We start from the raw sequence: 20,291 nt of genomic DNA on the forward strand, positions 1-20,291 counted from the left end.
TCACTTTTGAACAAAAACTAGCTGCAGATGGTAGACCGCTAGATAAGCAAGATTGGGAAAAAAGGAAGTTTTATTTAATTTTCTTCCTGTAAAGGCTGGTTGGTATCAGATGCACCCGCAAAGACGCCGTATAAAAGAAGACAATTATTATCATACATTAATTAACCATTATCACTATTCCTCTTCTTCGACCACTTGCTTCTGAGCAATGTAAAAGCGGTCACCACCCTTTTCATCCCTCTCATGCTCCAGCGCAACCTTACTTAGATGCGTAAGGATATTCTCCATCATGGTATCCTGGGCCGATCTCTTCTTTCGGCCGAGGTCGTTGAGACTCTGCATACGAGTCATCATCTGGTAGATGATAGCAATGACAATAACACATGCAATTGAGTAAATCCAGACGACAACGATAGTCAAGATATCCGTGGCGCCGTTGTCAGACAGCTTAGCAGAGAGCGATACTGGGCTGGAGGGTTCACCCTGACCGCCCGAGAACCAGCCGAATCCAGCGAAGAGAGACGCGAGGATATCGACTCCGAAAATCGCGCTGACTAGTTGCCACGAAGGATATGTCTCGAAGCCACGTGTGACGAAGATAAGCCAGTTCTCCGTAAGCGATACCTGGAGGAAGATGATTTCTTGCACGCCGCCGTATTGCTGGATAACGCCACCGGGGAGCCAAAGCGTGCCGCGGAGGATCCAGGTACCGAGAGCAAGTAGAGCGCCGAGGACAACACTTATGATCCAGATCTTAGGTAGTTGCCACTCCACGGGTCGCTTTTCGTAGTGAGCAGTATCGTAAGCAACAGCAATAGTAGCTAAATCAGCGAATAGAGCCAAGAAGACAATCAGGTCCGCACGAATAGTCTCATTTATGATGATCATAGTGGTAACCAAGTAGATTTCAAGATGCAAGCAGAGGGCAATACGGTATTGGATGTAAGCCTTCATGCGCTGGAAAATTTGCCGTGAGATTTTGATGGCTGAGACGATGGTGCTGAGACCTGGCGCAAGGAACACGATGTCAGCAGCGGCCTGGGCAGCCTCAGTAGCGCCTTCGACGGCGATACCACAATCCGATTTCTTCAATGACGGAGCGTCGTTGACACCATCACCAGTCATAGCCGTCAAGTGACCTCGTTGCTGAAGCATTTCAACGACCTGGTATTTGTGTTCAGGGAATACCTCGGCAAAGCCATCAGCCCTCTCGCAAAGGTCGTGGATCGCAGTACCAGCCATATCACTGTGAAGTAGCTTATCAGAGTTGTAGACTTTCGTGCCTAGAGCAAGCATGCGGCAAGTCTCCTTAGCAATAGCGATAGCGTCACCAGTAAGCATCTTAACAGAGAGGCCAAGAGCCTGAGCCTCGGCGATGGTCTGGGCAGTGTCGGAACGGGGAGGGTCGAAAAGAGAGATCATGCCGAGCATTTCCCATGGGCCGTCTTCCTCCTGAACAGCAACGGCAAGAGAACGGAAGCCACGGCGAGCAAATTCAGTAGCCTTTTCCTTAAAAAGGGCAGTTTGCTCTTCGTTGCAGTTCGTCAATGCCAAGACAAACTTCGGCGCTCCCTTAGCGCACGTATATCGTACGCCATGATGAGTGCATACAGCAGTGATCCTCTTAGAGACAGGGTCGAAAGGGGTGAACTTCTCAGTCTTCCAGCCCTCACTAATCATCTCCTTCGCCTTAGGATAACGGTTAAGAGTAAGGATAGTAATTTTGTCAATAGGGTCGAGGGCCTTAATGTTGTGAGACGAAGCCAAAGCGGCGACAGCCATCATCCAGTTGATGTCAACACCTTCCATAACAAAAGGCTCTCGGATGGAAAGCTGATTGGCCGTTAGAGTACCAGTCTTGTCGGAGCAGAGAATGTCGACACCAGCGAGCGACTCGATAGCTGTCAGCTTCTGTACGATGGCCTTTTCCTTAGCAAGGTATGCGGCACCAACAGCCAAGGTAGTGGTGGTAACGACGGGCAAACCAACGGGGACACCGATGATTAGTAGAATTAGCGCGTAGGTCAACAGGTTGTTTGAGCTTTCCTCTGGGGAGACGATGTGGAGGTTGCGATAGAATCCACCAATCCAGGCAGTAAGGATCCAGAAGACGACCAAAACGAGCAGAGTAGTACCGATAGAGTCCATGATAGCCTTGAAGTGACCAGAGTCCTTAGCTCCTTGAACAAGACTAGCAGTCTTTCCTACGAACGAAGCTTGTGCGCCAGAGGTGACCACGGCGTACGCCTTGCCACGCTTGCAACCAGTAGTGTAGTAAACGGTATCGGTCATGTACTTTTCAACAGCAAGGGATTCACCAGTGATAGCACTCTGGTCGATAGCAACGATCGCGTGGCCCACATGGGGAGTTCCCTCCTCATCAGCTTCTTCAAATTTCTCCTGGCGCGGCGATGTGACATCTTGAGCTGAAAGTTCCGCTTGGTACTGAGCCTGTCCGTTGGGGTTGTCGTATTCGCAGATAAGACGAGCGTCACCCGCAACGACACAGCCTTCTTCAATGATAATCTAACATAATTAGCTTCTCGGTTGAGCTCAAGGAGGGATCGTGAAGAACTTACGACGTCGCCTGGTACTAGCTCCCTAGCCCTGATCTCCGTCTCCTGGCCGTCACGGACGACACGTGCCTTCATAGCAATATCTCCTTTCAGACTGGCGACAACGTCGGCAGCCTGCTTTTCTTGGTACCAACCGACGATAGCGTTCAGTAGCAGAATACCAATAATGATACCGCCATCGAGCCAATCTTCCATAGCCAGAGCAATGATGACGGCAACTTCCATCACTATCGAATTTGTCAGTTGATGAACACGTATGAGCAGTTAGCAACAGCACGAACCGTATAGAATAGGGCCACGGAAGAAACCGATGAACTTGATCAACATGTTCTCCTTCTCGGCTGACAACTCATTCCACCCAGAGTATTTCCGTCTCCGTTCGACTTCCATCGACGAGAGACCCTCTCTGATGTCTGTGTTCAACCAGTCACCCGGCGTCTCAAAGTCACTCAGAGACGCGCGAGCATAGCCACTCTTGCCACCCCTCCAGAATGCCCACCATGGCCTCTTCTGGTCTTGTTCGGAGAAGTCTTCCTCCCCCGCTTCCGCACGTGGATCTCTATACGTGTCGACATAACGAATCAAACTGATAAATAAGTTAGTCGATATCAAATACACTCTTCTGCTGAGGTACTCACGCTCTGTACTCGTCCAAGTACGGGTTGTCGCCGTGATTGTTGTTGTCGACCGCATTATTCCTTTGAGCTTCAGTCAAGAAACTACCCGCCTCTAGGTCTTGTTCGGTTGAAGACCCATCGAGTGTAGAGTCGATATAGCTAGACGGAGCTGCCTCCTTCTGATGGCTGAAAATATTAATCTTCTTTAATTTGGGTGCCATTGTGACCCTCGGTACAGCCCAGCTGTATTGAAGAGAATAAAAAGAGGGAGGGAGGAAAAAAAAGAGATATGCGGAAGGCGAGGGAGGGAAGAGAGGATGGAAGTGGCGAGAGTGACAGACCAGTTCAAAACTCTATCCCGAAGAGTTGAGGATGAGTCTCTATTTATACAACTCCCCAACGGGCGGAAAAGAAAACGGTACACGGCACCAGCGACCATAGCGAAACTCTTGGCTAGTTAACTCTGAAGCAGCCCCGGGAGACACCATTTTACAAGGAAGATGATCCACAGACAAGCTATGGAAATAGCAGAGCTACCTTATTTAGTCCGAGGCGGCAATCTGAAGCTTGTCATGAAAGTAGCTACTAAGATTTCCATCCACAACGAAGCTTTGATATCAGATGAATTGACCTATCACAGGCCGAGTAAGTGTTGTATTAGCGGTAGGGGTCTCTCTGACAAAAAGGCCCGTGATATAATGTCGATCCGTTTCGAGTCGACCGTTGCGGCTACCTCGATATAATTCGACGGTAACATTTAGCCAAGACACGGCCAAATACCGCGGCTACGAAAATGCCTCACCGGGTGCGGTTCGTTAGTGATCGATCTCATACGCGGGTCATGTCTGGGGTTATCGTAGAGACGTACGCAGGTAGTCCCTTGCCACAGTTTCAGCACTGACCAGAGATGAAACCGCCGCTCGATGGACTTGGAAGTGCAGCACGTGATGAATTATACCAAACAAACAATAATGTGTTGAAACAGAAACAAATCGGTTGCCAAGATGTCAGGGTATCTTCTCAAGGAGCTCCCGTCTCGGCTCTCCAGAAGATACCAGTGCCAAGAAGAGTCCTATCAGAGATCATCGCTTCTGGAAATAGCTAAGACAAGACGGAAACAATACGAAGAGATATACTAGTTATTAATAACCTGCGCTTAGAGTTTACTGTACGTCAGTTTCGTCGTTGCGATTCTTTGTACATAATATGTCTATGTTGATCGATGAGGCGAAGAGGTCGATTAGCCATCAAATCTTAAGTTATCAAAGTCTCAGCTAGGCGAGATAGGTACGATGAAGCCTCGAAGCTTAAAGTAAGTTAGTGTTAAGCCTCTCGGAGATGAATCTTAACGTCGTCTCTAGTTACGGGCCTTCTCAACAACAAGGGATGGGCTATAATAACGGGGACGACCTAGTCAATCGTACCTATGTAGTAGTATGCAGATCTTATCGGAATCCTTGAAACCCCACGGGAAAAGAAGCCTCACATCGTCTAGCTCGCCTAGGGTTGCGATAAGATGTCCAATTGACAAGAGATTGCTGTGGCACCTTCATTCAAGCCTCGTCACTCGGGATTGAGGCCCCAATAGGACTGCTACAGTGTGCGCAATCGATACCATATATCATATCATATCAACCTAACCTAACCTTATGGCGATAATAATTCGTACCCGGAGTAAAATGTCCACTTGGCGGATTGGCAAATTCTTATACCGAACCGATGAAACTTGAAACCATTAAATGGCTACTTGTTCTGCAGCGGGCAAGGCAAGCGTTACTACCCGCTGGCGTACAGATAGTGTACCATATGTAAGAGAGTTGAGACTCGAGAGGGCACAGATGAAAGCCATACCAGTTATATTGAAGTCGAAGTCGTATGTAGGGGTTCTCTTGGCCAAAACTCTTGGCTTTAGTGGTGCGGCGACCACGGTGTTGACCAATGGGAACAAGCTTAATGAGCCAGCCGGTGCCAAGAACGTCGACAGCCTCAGCGACAAAAGCTTGGTTCGTCTACCTACCTAGTCGACTTCAGAAATGCGATGAAAGATGAAATTCTTCAAATCGACTTGTGGGGGTTTGGAGAGGCGCATGGGCTTTGCGCATTCACCCAATAACGACAGATTATTTACCCCGTCCGCCTATACCCCTTATGTGCCTTGTAGGTAGCAATCCAATCTCAACTGCCGGAGAATGATTACGCAGTACGCAATATTGCGCTCCGCATTGGTAAAAGGGGAAGGGTTTTGCTAAGGACAGCGATTGAAATGAAACCCCAAGTATCAATGTACTCACTTAGGTAAAAGTTCCATGGTTTTTTATGTAATCCGTAAGCAAAATGATATTAGATTAGGTACTTTGGTACTCCCAGTGGAAGAGTCCAACATAACTAGGTAAAATAGTTGTTCCAAGTTCCGTACTTAATGATAAGATAAGGAATTATTTTTCTAAGCCCATCTATCAGGTACTCTATTGAAGTGGATGGTCTATCACTACAGACACCAACCATTCCAACTTCAAAATCTCTTATTTGCTACCGTGAATCCAACATCATGAAGCGCAAGTTAGACGAGAATGATGCGCCGGTCTCAACCGCCAACGCTGAAGCCCCGAGCGCCGGTATGACCGCCACATTCGCAGATTTCGGCCTCGACAGCAGACTCCTTCAAGCCACAGCCCGCCAGAACTGGCATACGCCAACCTTGGTTCAAAGCAAGGCCATACCGCTGGCTATCGATGGTTGTGATGTGCTGGCAAAGGCTAAGACAGGCTCGGGGAAGACTGCCGCTTATACCCTACCCATCCTCCAAGCTATCCTCAAGCGCAAACAGGTATGAACATAACATAACCTACTTCAGATCAGATCAGACATGACAGGATGGGACTAATTCCAGGCCAGACCTCATCAGATTCCTATACGGCCGCTCTTATCCTAGTCCCAACGAACGAATTGGTAACACAAGTCGCCAAAGTACTCGAATCTCTCACTTCGTATTGCTCTAGAGAGATCAAGGTCTCCAAGCTCTCCGATAAACTTTCCGATGCTGCCCAGCGCGCCGTCCTCTCAGATTCGGCTGATATAGTGGTTGCGACACCTGCAAGAACATGGCACAATATCAAAAATTGCGCCCTGTCCGTGGAGAAACTTACACACTTAGTCTTAGACGAGGCAGACCTTGTATTGTCATACGGGTACGATGAAGATCTACAAAATGTCGCGTCTTCGCTACCAAAGGGATTGCAGACAACTCTCATGAGTGCGACGCTCACGCCAGAAGTTGACACCCTAAAGGGGCTTTTCTGTCGAAATCCGACAGTTCTGGACCTAGTTGAGCCTGATGAAGATAGAGGCGGTGTTTCGCAATTTGTTGTCAAGTATGGCTGCGCATCTCCTATTTTGAATTGCAATGCTAACGGATGTATAGGTGCGGCGAGGACGAAAAATTCCTCCTTATTTATTGCATGATAAAGCTAGAATTGGTTAAAGGAAAGGCAATTATATTTGTCAGTGATGTTGACCGATGCTATCGACTTAAATTGTTCTTTGAGCAATTCGGAATACGGAGTTGCCTCTTGAATTCTGAGTTACCAGTTAATTGTCGAATCCATGCTGTCGAGGAGTTTAACAGGGGAGTTTACAACATTATCATTGCCTCCGACGAAAACGAGGTGGTAGGCGAGGAAAAGGACCAACTTGAATCGACCAGTGAGGGGGCCTCTAGTAATGCTCATGGAGATGCCACCAATGAGATGCCGGAAAACAGCGAACAAAGCAAGGCCATTGTTCCGACTTCTAAGAAACGCAAATCCTCACGACGCGATAAAAATTACGGAATATCTCGAGGAATCGATTTCAAGAATGTTGCAGTCGTCATAAACTTCGATTTACCATTGTCATCTCGCTCGTATCTGCACAGGATAGGGCGGACTGCGCGCGCGGGGCAAACGGGCATGGCATTGTCCTTTGTTGTCCCCAAAGACAAATTTCGGAAGCACATGCCTACCAGCATTGAGACAGCAGAAAATGACGAGAAGGTGTTATCTAGGATCATCAAGCAGCAGGCTAAGAGAGGTCATGAAGTCAAACCTTATAATTTCGACATGAAGGCCGTGGAGGCATTCCGCTACCGAATGAATGATGCCCTAAGAGCCGTCACAAAAGTAGCTATTAGGGAAGCGCGACTACGAGAGCTCAAGCAAGAGTTACTCAAGAGCGAAAGTTTGAAGCGCCACTTCGAGGAGAATCCTCTGGAAGTACGTCATCTTCGCCATGACGTTGAACTTCGTACAACAAGAAGCCAGCCCCATCTCAAGCATGTCCCCGACTACCTATTGCCAAAAGATGGGAAGAAAGCAATCACCCCCAACGAGGTTGGATTCGTACCATTTAAGAAGGTACTTGATGGGAAGGGGAGGAAAAGCCGAGTTTCAAAAGGCAGGGGTAGGCGGATTACTGGTCGTAAGAGCGATCCTCTGAGATCGTTTAAGGCAAGATCCAAGACCAAGTAGGTACCTGTCAGGCTGTTTTGTTCCTTCTTAGCTAGAAGTAGTCTCATACTCATAGATACCCACAACCCTCATAATCTAGCAACAGCGACTAATCGTGCCTCCCCTACGAGCATCCTTCCTAGTTCGTGACTTCACATACCTGCTCGTCTTACAAGTCGTCCTATCCAGTATTACAAACCACTCAATAGCCTCCAGCTCAAGCTACAATACTAGGTAACCACGGGTTAATGCGATCAATGCTACCTGAACGCGCGTTAAAGTTAAACTACCTACCTACCTACCTAGGTCGGTAGGTAAGTAAGTGTTATTTTAGTCTGACCAAGCTAATAAAGTTTGCTGATAAGGTTTGCAAATAAAGTATTTAGAGCAGTGCCTTCTGATATATAAGGTGGCTGCTTCGACCTGCCATTTTTTGACCTACCATTTTCCACTTTCTCGACCTACCATTTTTCATTTTCTTGACCTATCATTTTCTAACCCAAGACACACTTCCTCTAAATCACGACGCAGCAACATCATCAAGATAAATCGTTAAATTAGAATATGGACAACAATCAATTGCAGCCCGACTTAGAGCAAATCAGTGCTGCTTTTCAGCTCCTAGCAGATCAAGTTCCTCAGTTCGCTCGCGTGCTAGTCTTCCAGCAGCAAAATGACATGCTCAATTTGCTCCGGGACATCCAAGCAAGACTTGCAGATACCCAAGCGCAACTAGCCAATATTCATGGGCAACTAGCCGATATTCATGGGCAACTAGCCGATGTTCATGGGCAACTAGTCGATGTTCATGGGCAACTAGTCGATGTTCGGGAAATATAGCGAGACTCTAAGAGACCTAGTCTAGCTTCAATCATCGCCTTCTAATCTAGAAAACTCTCTAATACCACCCAAAAAAACAACATCCACTCGAACCGCCGATGCAAGGGTGATATTGCAGGCTCTGGAAGTACTACTGTCCGTTCTCGATCAATATATCTAGCCAACCGAGTTGAACGATGCCACCACACCAGACAGCAACCTACGCTAGGCCAATGCAGAAGCTTACCATCATCGCAGAGTTGCAAAACAGGATACCTATTGATTTTGATCATCATAAGCGATCAGGCATGCTCACCGAGGCCGAAAACAGTGGCAAGGCTGCTGCGAATGTTCCTGCCATTGCGAATGTTCCTGCCGCTATGAATGTCCCTGCCGCTGCAAATGTTCTTATCGCTACCCCGGCTATCGCAGATCCGGTCGTCGCAGACCAAGCCGCTGACGCAGCACCTATTACGTCGAAACATAAACGTGGTGGCGTGTCTACAGGAGCCGAGGTAGATGGAAAAGGTTCCTATTTACACAAATGGGAATATGTATTATTCTCTAGGACTAATATCCAGAACGATCCCCAGCAGCTGGATGGATCGTTCGTAGATCGTGAGCAGGCCAATGCCAAATTGGATGAAATAACGCGCCGTGATAACTCCGAAGATGGCATAGCTGCCGTAACCCGTAGACTCGTCTATGAGTATACCCCATGCAAGTTACTCAAAGTCAAGCGCACGCTAACCAACGGCGAAGAGCGCGTTCTGTGGGTGGAAAGGCGCTGTGTGGATCTCCAGCACGACCTTACCAAGAGCAAGCGCGCACTCAAAAAGTGGTCTGCTAATAGGCCTAAACTACCTCTCTATATAGTGGAGTGCGAATTCATGACGCGAATGACGGCAGAAACACCCCAGCAGGTACCCGGAGAGAGTGATGAATCCATTCCCGCCATGGTTCACGAGCAAATAGGCGCTCTTAGCGGTGAAATCGAACTGTATCGTCTACCACTAGCCCCATTCACGGAGAGAGATCTAGCTAACGAGCACGCCGGCACCCTGTTCCTAGAACACTCAAGAGTCAGGGAGGAGATCCGATGGCCAGTAGATGATTATTGGTGGGAGGAACATGCGGTAGCAATTCACATGGAAGCAGAGAAGGTAGCAAGAATGCCTGGGGCGCTGTATGTTGCGGAGATGTACACGCACGATATGAATACAAGGCTGGGGTTTGATATGATCAGGGTGGGGGTTTATGCGGTGGATGATGTAAATGGGCCGATGAATAACTGATCAGGGTATATGTGCTGCGGTTTCGAAGGTAGGGCCAAGGCTATGGCTTGGGGAGGAGAGGAGGAGGGCGTCGTGCTTGTGCTATGCGGGCAAAGAGATTGACCGGGGAGGAGTTTCGCGATGATTTGTAGATAGGAGGCAATGCCAGGGCTACGAGTATACTCATTCGGCAACGATATGCGTTGATTTCAAGCTGAATTCTTCCCGGGGGTTAAAAATGAATCAATAGAAATTCATGGTTTTACAGAAAATAGGGTCTGAAATGAACATTGAGACAATTAAATGCGTCTGGGAAGAATTTCGGTATATTGTGCATACTTACACAAACTACCTACCGATCTGTGATTTATCGTCCGGGCTGCTTGGGAAACTCCGGATGCAATGTAGTCGGAAGCCAGCAGCTGCGTTGTTGTCCGGCTGGAGAATATTAGTGAAGTCGGAGGTTCGGCGCGGAGCAGAGTGACCGCTTCCGAGAAGTTTTGCCTAATATGGTAGTATATGCCGAAGGCGGGGCCGACCGAAGTCACTAGATAGGCCGGGCTACAAACATGCTAGAAGACATGTCTGCCTGGTCTCTTAAAATTAAATCCAAACCTGAGGTAAACCTAACCTGCATATCAGCTTTAAAGATTGGTCAAACTCGATATGCTTTGAGCCAGCAACGCATCTTTTAGTAAAGTCAATATATTTAGTCGAGCCCTACTGCGAGGGTAGTTAATGCATCGTATCGCCGGTTCTTCCTATTATACAATGCTACACAATACAATGCCGGTACACCTCGCCCATAGGCATACCGTTATTATCGATGCTGCGCCTGATACTTGGCCTTCTCGGGACTCTCATTAGTCTTTAAATCGCAATCGTTATTGCATCGTTTTGAGGAAGCCGTCTAAGTCAAAGCTTTCCTCGTACTGGCGGTTATCCCAGAGTTCACCTAGATCATCTGCCCATGCCTTCTTGCCTGGTGCTCTCACGTCTCCCGTTTCAACATCCACCATGTCCTCCTCTCGTCCTTCGATAGTGCCTTGAGGTTTATCTGATATCAGGCTCGGTCCTGAATCACCTAGGCTGAAGAGGTCTAATATTTGGTCCGTGTCCATGGTTCCCTTGAGAGCGAATTAGTACGATTTTCGGCGTGGCACATGAGCGATGTTACTTACTAAGCCGGCATTCTGTTGGTTCACTACGGTAGATGCCACATCTATCTTGAATGCTTGAAGGCTATATCCAGCAATTAGTAGGTGCTAAACTAAGCGCAGATATGTGTGCACTTACCTCAGAATCTTCTCTTCTAGTGTGCCTCTCGTAACCAACCGGTAAACGTTGACAACTTTCTTCTGCCCGATTCGGTGAGCACGGTCCATGGCTTGGAGATCTCGTTGAGGATTCCAGTCATGCTCGACAAAGATGACAGTATCCGCTCCTGTAAGGTTGAGACCTAAGCCACCAACGCTGGTGGTGAGTAGTAAACAGTCGTAGGAGGGGTCCTTGTTGAATTTATTAACGATGTCCTGCCGCTTATTCGCCTCAACAGAGCCGTCGAGTCGTAGATATGAAACAGAAGGAAGCATGCGCTTCAATACTGTATTCTGGACCATGTCAAGCATTTCTTTCATCTGGCAGAAAATCAACGCGCGATGCGGCTTTATTGGCTGGTAGAGAGGGTCGTTCGAATCGGTACCTTCAATTCCAATACCGCAATCAACCAACAAGTCTTTGAGAGCGGTTAGCTTGGGAGCGTGTACCGGGTCTTCTACGCTAGTTCCTTGTTTCGCAAGGAAGCGCTGGGTGTCGTCGTAAAGTTTGTTGCTCGGTGTCATAACAAGTGCCGGAGAGTTACACAGCTTTCGCATGTACTGCAAAGCTTGGAAGATGTGCTGCTTAGCTTCCTTATCATCACGACCGGCTTCCTCCGTAAGCTTCTTGCTCTGTTTCTTGGTGAAGTCCTCGAATAGTTTCCTTTGCAGCTCGCTAAGATCGCAGTAGTAGTTTTGGAGAATCTTGGGAGGAAGATCGTCGAGAACTTCCTCTTTCAAACGACGAAGTAAGAATGGTAAGACTTGTTTGTGTAGAGCTTCGATCGCTAGAGCTCCGGCTTCTTGTTCCTTGGAAGAAGCTTTACTGAAGCGACTAGCGGCTATCGGCTTAGCAAATCGATCTAAGAACACCTTTTCGGCTCCAAGGAACCCCGGCATTAAGAAGTCAAAGAGCGACCAGAGCTCTAGGACGTTGTTCTGAATCGGTGTGCCGGTTAGGATTAATCGATGATTACTGGCGAGTCTCTTTACGGCAAGGGTGATCTTCGCTTTGGGATTTTTGATCAAGTGACCTTCATCAAGCACAATGTAATTCCAACTCTGCTTCTCAAGATAGTCGGTATCGTTACGGCAAACTTCATATGAAGTAATGACGACGTCGGTCGAGGCGAACTGAGCTGCCTTGGCCCTTCTTTCGGTAGGAGGTCCAACGAAAGCGGTGACGTTTAGGAAAGGTGCGAACGTCTTTAACTCCTGCTGCCAATGTCCTGAGAGCGTTGGTGGGCAGACAATAAGGGATGGGAGCTTTCGCACGTCTGGAGCACTGGTCTTTTTGAACTCTTCTGCTCTGTTGTAATGATCACTCGCGACGATACAAAGGGTCTGAAGCGTCTTTCCAAGACCCATATCATCGCAGAGGATACCATGGAGGTGGTACCTGTTTAGGAAATGAAGCCAATTGACACCCTCTTGTTGGTACGAACGCAACTCAGCATTGATTGCGACTGGTATTTTGAACGGCTCAACTTTCTTGGGATCAAGGAGCTGTGCGATAAATGTTCTCTCGCGGTCTCTACCCTTTAGTAGCTCTTCGGAGAGACCAGGTGGATCAGGGATGCCAGCTTCGAGGGGTACTAGTTTAACCAACGTAGCAAAGGATGTAGTCGCAATCAGGCGAATATCGTTGTCCGAGTCGCTCATACGACCTAAAACAGGCACGATGAGGAAGATGACGTAAGGGAGGATGCCGTCACCCATGACGGCAATCAAGTGATAAATAGCTTCTATCGCGCCTTGACGGAACTGTAGGTCTATGGGGTTGTTAATAGAAGGCAGCACTTTCTCCACGAGGGCAGTCATGCCCTCCACGGTGATGACACTGCAGATAGTGGCCAAGCATTTTGCAGCCATGTATCGAAATATGGATAATTCTGAATGGAGTGACTTGATGACAAGTGGTACCTGTTGCATTATGAATGGGTGAAGGGCTTTGTCTAACGTCGGTGTCATGGTCCGGATAACCGACATAGCATCTACGATTTCCTGCCCGAACAGATCCTCAGGATCCTTGGCTTCAGCAGGCAGTTCGCCTGAAAATGCTTTCATCAAAGGTTCTTCCATAAAAGCCCTCAAACTCGGGACTGTAGTAAACAGATCTGCACCGAACGTACGGGAGAGAATCTCGAGAGCTTCTTTCGCTCCCCGTCGGGTGATGCGAGCGCCTTTAGCTTCCCGGGCAAACTTAGCAGCGTCTGGCCCATGATCAACTCTGTCTTCCTCTTTTTGCATTGATAGGATGATACTTGTCTTCGTTGCGTGAACTGGAAACTCGGGCGTTTCGGCAACCTCAACACAGGAGAACTTGACTAGATTAGAAACGACCTTGTCGGCGGGGCCCCGCCGGCCTTTCTCGGTGAATAATTGGACTAGCCGGCCAATTGTGTCAGCAGAGCGAGTCTGGAGTTGCTGGTTCTCCTCTAGCTTGATGCTATCCATGATAGCCTTGATTAGAGGGCTTGGTTTCTTGGGGAGCACTTTCATTGCTATGAGAGCGCAGGCCGCTGCAGCTCTAATACGAACGTCTCGCGTGTCTTTGATAGACTTGGCGTCCTCGATCGCTTCTACCGCAGCTGCGCGAAGTTCGTTGAGTTGCTGATTAGCAATCAAGCGTTGCGCTGGTACCATAACTCTCTTTAATCTTTCGAAATCCTCGTTGATGCACTTCTCAGCCGTAGTGAGAGAAAAAGCTCCTGGGCCTGCTTCTGCCTCGCCTTGCACAACAACAGGAAGAGCTGGAAGTTTGTGTTGAGGCACTTTGCCATGGTCTCTGAAGAGACTCATGAGCTGTTGGCATTGTGAACGTACCCGTTGAACGTAACTCACTAGATCACGATATTGGGAAGGTCGTTCCAAATCTACGATCTTTTGCAATTCGCCCATATATCTCGACGTCTCGGCTTGAGATGAAACGCAGTTTCGAGCGTATTCGTCGATCACTATGCACGCCGCGAGTTGGGTAGATGAATAGGATGATGCTAGTCCCGGGACGAGCGTAGCATCGTAGGACTCTAGGTGCTGCGTAGGCACAAGCGACATGATCAAGCCCATTGCTGCTGCTGCAGAGACACGAGAGCGGACAAGGGTATCGATCCCGACTAGGTCTACATCTCCTTGCATCATGTGGCCATCGAGATCGTGTGAGTGAGCAGTTGGGGGCGGATCGTCCACCTTAGTGGACTTCTTTCGCCTCTTCGTAGCTCGCTCTCCCTCTGGCTCGGAACCCTTACGTGCAGTTGAAGGGGCGAAACCGGGTACTGAGTATGTGCCTCCGGATGGTTTAAGGAAGAGCGCACCATTCATAGGTATAGGATGCCGAGAGACTCCAACAGGATGTAGAGTAAGTTGCATAAGGGCATCAATATGTGGGGCAAACTCATGGGCCAGCTTATCTGGATTCTTCGCCAGGCATTTAACTAGAGCAGCCCACAGATCCATGGACATGCGGAGAGTCTCCTGGTCACGTTCCACGAGCATATTTTGGAATATCAATCGGAGGATCCTTCCATCAAGCCAACCTTGGGATTCTGTGCCGAGATTGACAAACGTCATGAGAGCTTTCAAGACGGCAAGACGAACCGAGGTTATTGTATGTCGTAAGAATGGATAAAGTCGCGGAACTAATAGCGTGAAAGATCTCTCTTCGTCTTGTTCGGCAGAATGCTTCATTGCTTCTAAGACCTCGGGGAAGCCGCAGAGAGTAGCTAATAGATCCATAATCTTACCCGTGCTAGCACTAAGGTCATCTCCTAAGCTGGACAGACTTTCCCACATGATGTAAATTAGTTCGTCGAGTGCCCCTGGTCGAAGCTTGACGAACTCCTGGGCTATGGGGATCAAGGTGGCCGCACTGACAGATCGGACATCGTCGTCGCTGTCACCGAGACCCTTCATGACAGCTTGGACTATACCATCAATCATATCGTTGTGCTGGAGTAACAAATCCTTTCTCACCGCAACAACATATCGCAAGCCTACCATGCCACCATGGCAGACAGCCCAGATTGGCCTATCCAAACCAAGGTCCTGCTGCATCACCATTCGAAGCAAAATTCGATAAATACTATAAACAGACGCCGGTGGCACGTGTTTCAGGAATGAGCCCAGAGTCTGACCAACAGTCTCTCGAATTGGTGCGACAGATGTGTCGGAGGCATAATCTGTGAATCTGTCCAGCATGAGCACGCAACAGAGTCGGCAGGCCATGTCATCCAGCCACTTTCTGTTAAACGCATCGTTCTCGACTCTCGATTTCCCTCTCAGCCGGCCAGCTCCGGCACCGTGTACCCGTAGTATCTCTCGCAGGCCCAGTGCAGCACCATGGCGCGTCTCCCACTGCGCATCGAATATGTCGATCTTGAGAAACTCACACAGGCGTTCGTACGGCCATTCCGACCCTTGAAGCTCGTCTTCTGTCTCGATTTCTGTTTTAATGGTAACAACTGGCCCTTTAAACTCGGAGACGATCTTGGTATCCTCATCGACGTCGGCTGGTCGATCAAGACTGAAGTAGTCCGTCTTTCCGCCCTTCTTCGTATCGGCATCTGGCATAGGTGTATCGTCCAACCCTTCTGATCCCGCGGTAAAAGAACGGCGTATGGATAAGTCACCAAAGCCACTTTTTCCTTGGGCGGCCTTTTGTGCATCTCTCTTCCGTTTTCTTTTAAGAACATTTAGCTGTCGAGCGCTTAAACCGGACTCTTCGGCTGGCTGATTAGACCCAACACTAGCAATAGTATCCTGACGAGTTACACCATTAGTAGGGTTAGGATCCTGCAGCGTGAAAGGACTGGCTGATTTTTCAGCCGTGATCGGAACCTCCTCATCTTCGAATCGTCTGCCCAACAGCCCAAGCCGGCCTGTGAGCGTCTTCTTTTGATGCGCGAGCCGCGCTTGAGGGTCAAGACTGGCAAATCCGTAATCCACATTACCGGTCCTTAGCAGCTCACGACCATATTTGAGTATAATTGAGACATCTAACGCCTCAGGCTTGAAGTACTCATCGGAGGATAACGGCGACTCGTCGTTTTCCTCCTTTTTCACGAAGTCGGGTTCACCGCTGACCTCTTCCTTCTTCGCTATGGTAGGATCCTCATCCTCATTAGGATCATAAAAGGGAGCGTTCTCGATAATTTTACCAAGAGCCTTGGCCGCAGTAGCTCGAGTGTCCCAGTCCTTGTGACGAAGGTAAGGTACAACTCTAGATAGTAGGTTGAAGAGTTCCTCGGGGTGTTGTTTTTGCCAATCAGCTAATTGATTGACGGCAGTATCTTTAATTAACTTTGTACTGCCTGTCTCGAGGATTCTACAAAGAGTCAGTAATTAAATACATAAGGTAATAACTGACAAAGCTTATTAATTTGACTGTTCTAGTTGACCTTTGGTCGCATGAGCGAGTTCATGAAAGTGTCAATAAACAAGGCGAATGGGGATATACTCGAGCTGCAATAGCAGCTAACCCCCTTGTCGATTGGACATGGGTAGGACGAGCAACAAACAAATAATTACTTACGTGACGAGACGGTCAAGCCTGTAATACGTTCTATGGGTCAGTCTGTGTTCCTTAACTCATGCTGTGAGAGGGTAGATAGGACTCACCTTGACGCCATCTTCATAAATCACGCCTAGGCTACAGTGCCAATACCTGGCAGAGATTCATTTCATAATAACGATCTGCAGGCGTTGGTTAGTATTGCGTGTTCTTTGATAAACAGCAAAATATCATATCTGACATTAGTGTAGGGGAAAGTAATAGGTTGAGATATTGAGATGTTGGATGTAGGATGCAGGACTTTGTGTCTTGAACATGCACATGTATTGTAAGTTGTAAGTCGAGTACAAATAAAGAGGCTATTGTGATTCTGGACTTGCTACCTGAGTAAGGTAGCCTAGGTCCAATACAACTCTTGTTGCATCTGCTGCATCTGCTGCATCTCTTGTTTCCTACGTGACTAAGCTTCAAGAGAGAAAAAAAACCATCAGTGTTCCTTTAGGAACATCGATTTGAAGCAAACACTTGTTCTTTCTTATTGGTCCAAAAGCGCCCTCGACGTCGACAGGAACCGTAACTAAATCAAAGTCGCGGTCCCTTCCATACGCGATAATGGCGTGTATGGGGAAATGATCAGGATGGGATGGATAATAATAGACTAAAGTCCAATGAGAAATCCAATAAGAGAAGTGTGTACAATAGTGAGGCATGCAAGGGTATTGTGTAACGATGGTGTGTAATCAAGAACTGAGAATGAAAGAATATATGGGTCAAAAATAGGAAAGGCACATACCCTGCAGTGTAGTATCGCGATGCTAACGATCAGCGATGCGGCAGCTAAGTTCGTTCGTTGTATGTAGTAAGATAGGCGAACGATGAAAGAATTAGAAAAAAAAAATTATGACCAAGCCGCATACATTAACTATAACCCGAAAATAACGCTAAAATACCGTAAGTCGCGTTGTAGAAAAGTATTGATGCTTATGACGCAAAATGGTTGTTTTAAATAAAATAGAAACCGCAGTCGTTGCAGCCGTTGAAGTTTGGCAACTGAAATAATAGGTACCTTAGAGAGGCTCTAAAGATTCTCAAGCCATAGGCGGAATAGGTGGATGTCAGAATATCACCTTTTGGTTGTTGCTATGCGGTGGCGCGTGCACGCCTTTGATTGACTTTGGCTGCTTAGGTTGGGCGGATTGGGCGGATTGGGGTGGCCGGGGTCTGTGGTGCCTGTCAGAAAAATATGGCGGGATGTGCAGCAGCAAGTCGTCGCAGATGAGGGCACCGGCTTCCTTAATATTCCTGTATGTATGGATACTTTTATACACGTTTTGATCTGCCTTGGGGGCCCCTGCTGGTCTGAGCTCCAACCATAAGATAGCCGCCTTTCCTAATTGAGCAGTCACTACCAGCTGTCAGCAGCTGAGTCGACTTGAGTCAAGCCTGATGGCCTTGAATAAGCTCAAGTCCACGCGTTGAACCTTTCACTTTGAAAGACATGTATTTCCTACCAACGTTATCCTGTATTACAGCATTATGATGGCTACAAGTGACCTTGTTTTGTGAAGATCCCCTTTCCCTTTGGACTTTGGGATAATTTAGTTCTAGAATGCAGCATTAACTACACAAAATACTAATCCATGTTTCCAGCTGCGAAACCTTCTTAGAAAAGTAGAGGGCATCATGCAAAGGCTGCTAGGAAGAGAAGTCGACTAAGATCTTCGGCCATGTTCTTCTCCTGTATCTTGTACGTACTTCGTAGTTCACCTGTCCAAGTGCGTGCTTTCTCGCTTAATTCCTTAGCTCAACCAGCCCATGCGCTAGTGGCTAAAGCCGTAGGAGACCCACTCTTTAAAAAAATATGGTGGCTTGTTGGAATGACGAGTTTCTTGGCCTCTACAAACTCCTTCGTACCTACAAATATTGACTTCCAAATACGTGTCCATTTCTGAGCTCTTGGGGAGATATTTAGAGGACGTAAACATTTAGACTGAACTTGACATACACGAGAAACTGATTATTGCGGTGATGGTTCTCCGTTTCACTTGCTTCTCTACATAGTGTATGTTCATCATCGTCAACAGGCACACGTTTCTGCTTCATCTTAAACCCTAGCTGCCCTGCAGTCGGTATGTATTGACAGGTTCGGTAGCTTACGGTTTCTGTGCCGCAAGCTTGGCGCGATCGACCAAATTGGCCGGGGGTTGCAACGGGGCGATCAAAACACCAATGTGGAAGTCAACTTGCATACGGAATATTTTGGAGCTAATAAACCGCACATCACGATATCCATCTAACTATCCCGACCTCCAATCTGCGAGCATACATAGAGCGATGACAACGCCGTACTCGCTCTAATTATGTATGTATGCAGGTATGTGCGACTATAGTATACCTACCTATGCATGATGAACCTCGTTCAAAGATTTCCTAGGTCGGAGTTTTTACAGCCTGTACCAATGAATGCGTGTTTCCGTACACAAGGCTTCTTAGATCTAAAAGGTAAGCATAGCCGGGCAGCCGGGACAAAGCGTTTGCCTACCAATACTCCACTACTTATGCTAGTGCCTACCTATCACAATATACATAATCAGACTTCGAGCAGTAGACAAGAATCTGGCCAGTGAAGAAAATGAAAAATTGCAGATGCAGATAAGGCTGCGTTAAAGTATCTCAAGACACAACAAAGTAGCCTGTATTCAAGTTCCGACGACAGCCGCTTGCGTTCTTGTTGGATTCTCAATATTGTATGGATTAGGATTGCCAGTCGTTTATATTGTTTCATTGTAGATGAGGATATTAAGGATGGCCTGGTTCGATTTAGGGGCCATCCAGTGCCGAAACGTGCATGCGCACTCTTTATGTATTTCACGTCGTCCACCTAGAACACCAGCATTCAGGAAACTTAAATTACCTACCTATGTTGGAAGATTATGGGGTTTGAAGAGGTTTATATTTAATAAGACTATGAGGTAAGGAAAAGTTATGGAGCCGCACTCAATACTTCGTACATAAGTTCATAGGGCTATTGGATTATATGCATTATGCACACAGAATATCTAGTGCCTAAATACCTACCCGGGTGGGGGGGGTCCTAGAACAGACTGATACCAATCTGTCAACATTATAAAAAAAAGGTTAAAATAATTTATTTAAACAATAGAGACTTACACGTTTTGTATCGGATATTATTTGACTTAGAGATTTTTATTATTTTAATAAAAATATTTTTAAAGTTTTAGATTTAATTTAAATATAATAATAAAAATAATAGTTTAATAAAATTAAGTTAATATTATTTTTTTACTAATATTGTATTTTTAATAGTATATTAATTGTATAATTTTAAGGTTATACAAATAAAATGTATATGGTATATAATTATATTATGTTTATAATAAAAACATTAACGTAATATATATTTTAATATAATATTAATAGTATTATTAATATATTTATTTAATGGGTATTATATATTAAAGGATATATATATATTAAATAAAAATTAAAAAAAGGTTATTTTAAATACTTTTTATTTTAAAATATTTAAAATTATTTATTTTTTTATTAAATTACAATAAGATTTAAATGATTATAAGTTAAATTATAAGTTAAATTAAAAGTTAAATTATAAATTTACGGATTATTTAAATTAATTATAAAATATTATATTATATTATATTACGTACGTGTGTA

At 46.6% G+C, this 20,291-nt stretch overlaps 4 protein-coding genes across 4 annotated transcripts; 2 read left to right on the forward strand and 2 right to left on the reverse strand.

Moving 5' to 3' along the window:
* Positions 1-42: 42 nt before the first annotated feature.
* F4817DRAFT_201398 (plasma membrane H+-ATPase) lies at positions 43-3,553 on the reverse strand. Its single transcript, XM_049298585.1, has 4 exons — positions 3,215-3,553; positions 2,858-3,162; positions 2,580-2,803; positions 43-2,526 (listed from the first exon to the last, which is right to left on the reverse strand). Exons 1-4 carry the CDS (start codon positions 3,412-3,414, stop codon positions 175-177), a joined length of 3,081 nt encoding a protein of 1,026 aa, XP_049156511.1. The 5' UTR covers positions 3,415-3,553; the 3' UTR covers positions 43-174.
* Positions 3,554-5,501: 1,948 nt separating this feature from the next.
* Positions 5,502-7,890, forward strand: F4817DRAFT_345704 (DEAD-domain-containing protein). The gene is made up of 3 exons (XM_049304301.1): positions 5,502-6,020; positions 6,089-6,564; positions 6,615-7,890. Exons 1-3 carry the CDS (start codon positions 5,742-5,744, stop codon positions 7,696-7,698), a joined length of 1,839 nt encoding a protein of 612 aa, XP_049156512.1. The 5' UTR covers positions 5,502-5,741; the 3' UTR covers positions 7,699-7,890.
* Positions 7,891-8,482: 592 nt separating this feature from the next.
* F4817DRAFT_345706 (uncharacterized protein) lies at positions 8,483-9,953 on the forward strand. The gene has a single exon (XM_049304302.1). The coding sequence runs from the start codon at positions 8,694-8,696 to the stop codon at positions 9,789-9,791; it is 1,098 nt and encodes a 365-aa protein (XP_049156513.1). The 5' UTR covers positions 8,483-8,693; the 3' UTR covers positions 9,792-9,953.
* Positions 9,954-10,459: 506 nt separating this feature from the next.
* Positions 10,460-17,354, reverse strand: F4817DRAFT_345707 (uncharacterized protein). The gene is made up of 5 exons (XM_049304303.1): positions 16,703-17,354; positions 16,617-16,634; positions 11,067-16,409; positions 10,952-11,012; positions 10,460-10,897 (listed from the first exon to the last, which is right to left on the reverse strand). Exons 1-5 carry the CDS (start codon positions 16,717-16,719, stop codon positions 10,655-10,657), a joined length of 5,682 nt encoding a protein of 1,893 aa, XP_049156514.1. The 5' UTR covers positions 16,720-17,354; the 3' UTR covers positions 10,460-10,654.
* Between the last annotated feature and the right edge of the window lie 2,937 nt (positions 17,355-20,291).

The sequence above is a fragment of the Daldinia loculata genome (assembly GCF_022478755.1).
Source record: "Daldinia loculata strain CBS 113971 unplaced genomic scaffold F4817scaffold_46, whole genome shotgun sequence".
Lineage (NCBI taxonomy): Eukaryota > Fungi > Ascomycota > Sordariomycetes > Xylariales > Hypoxylaceae > Daldinia > Daldinia loculata.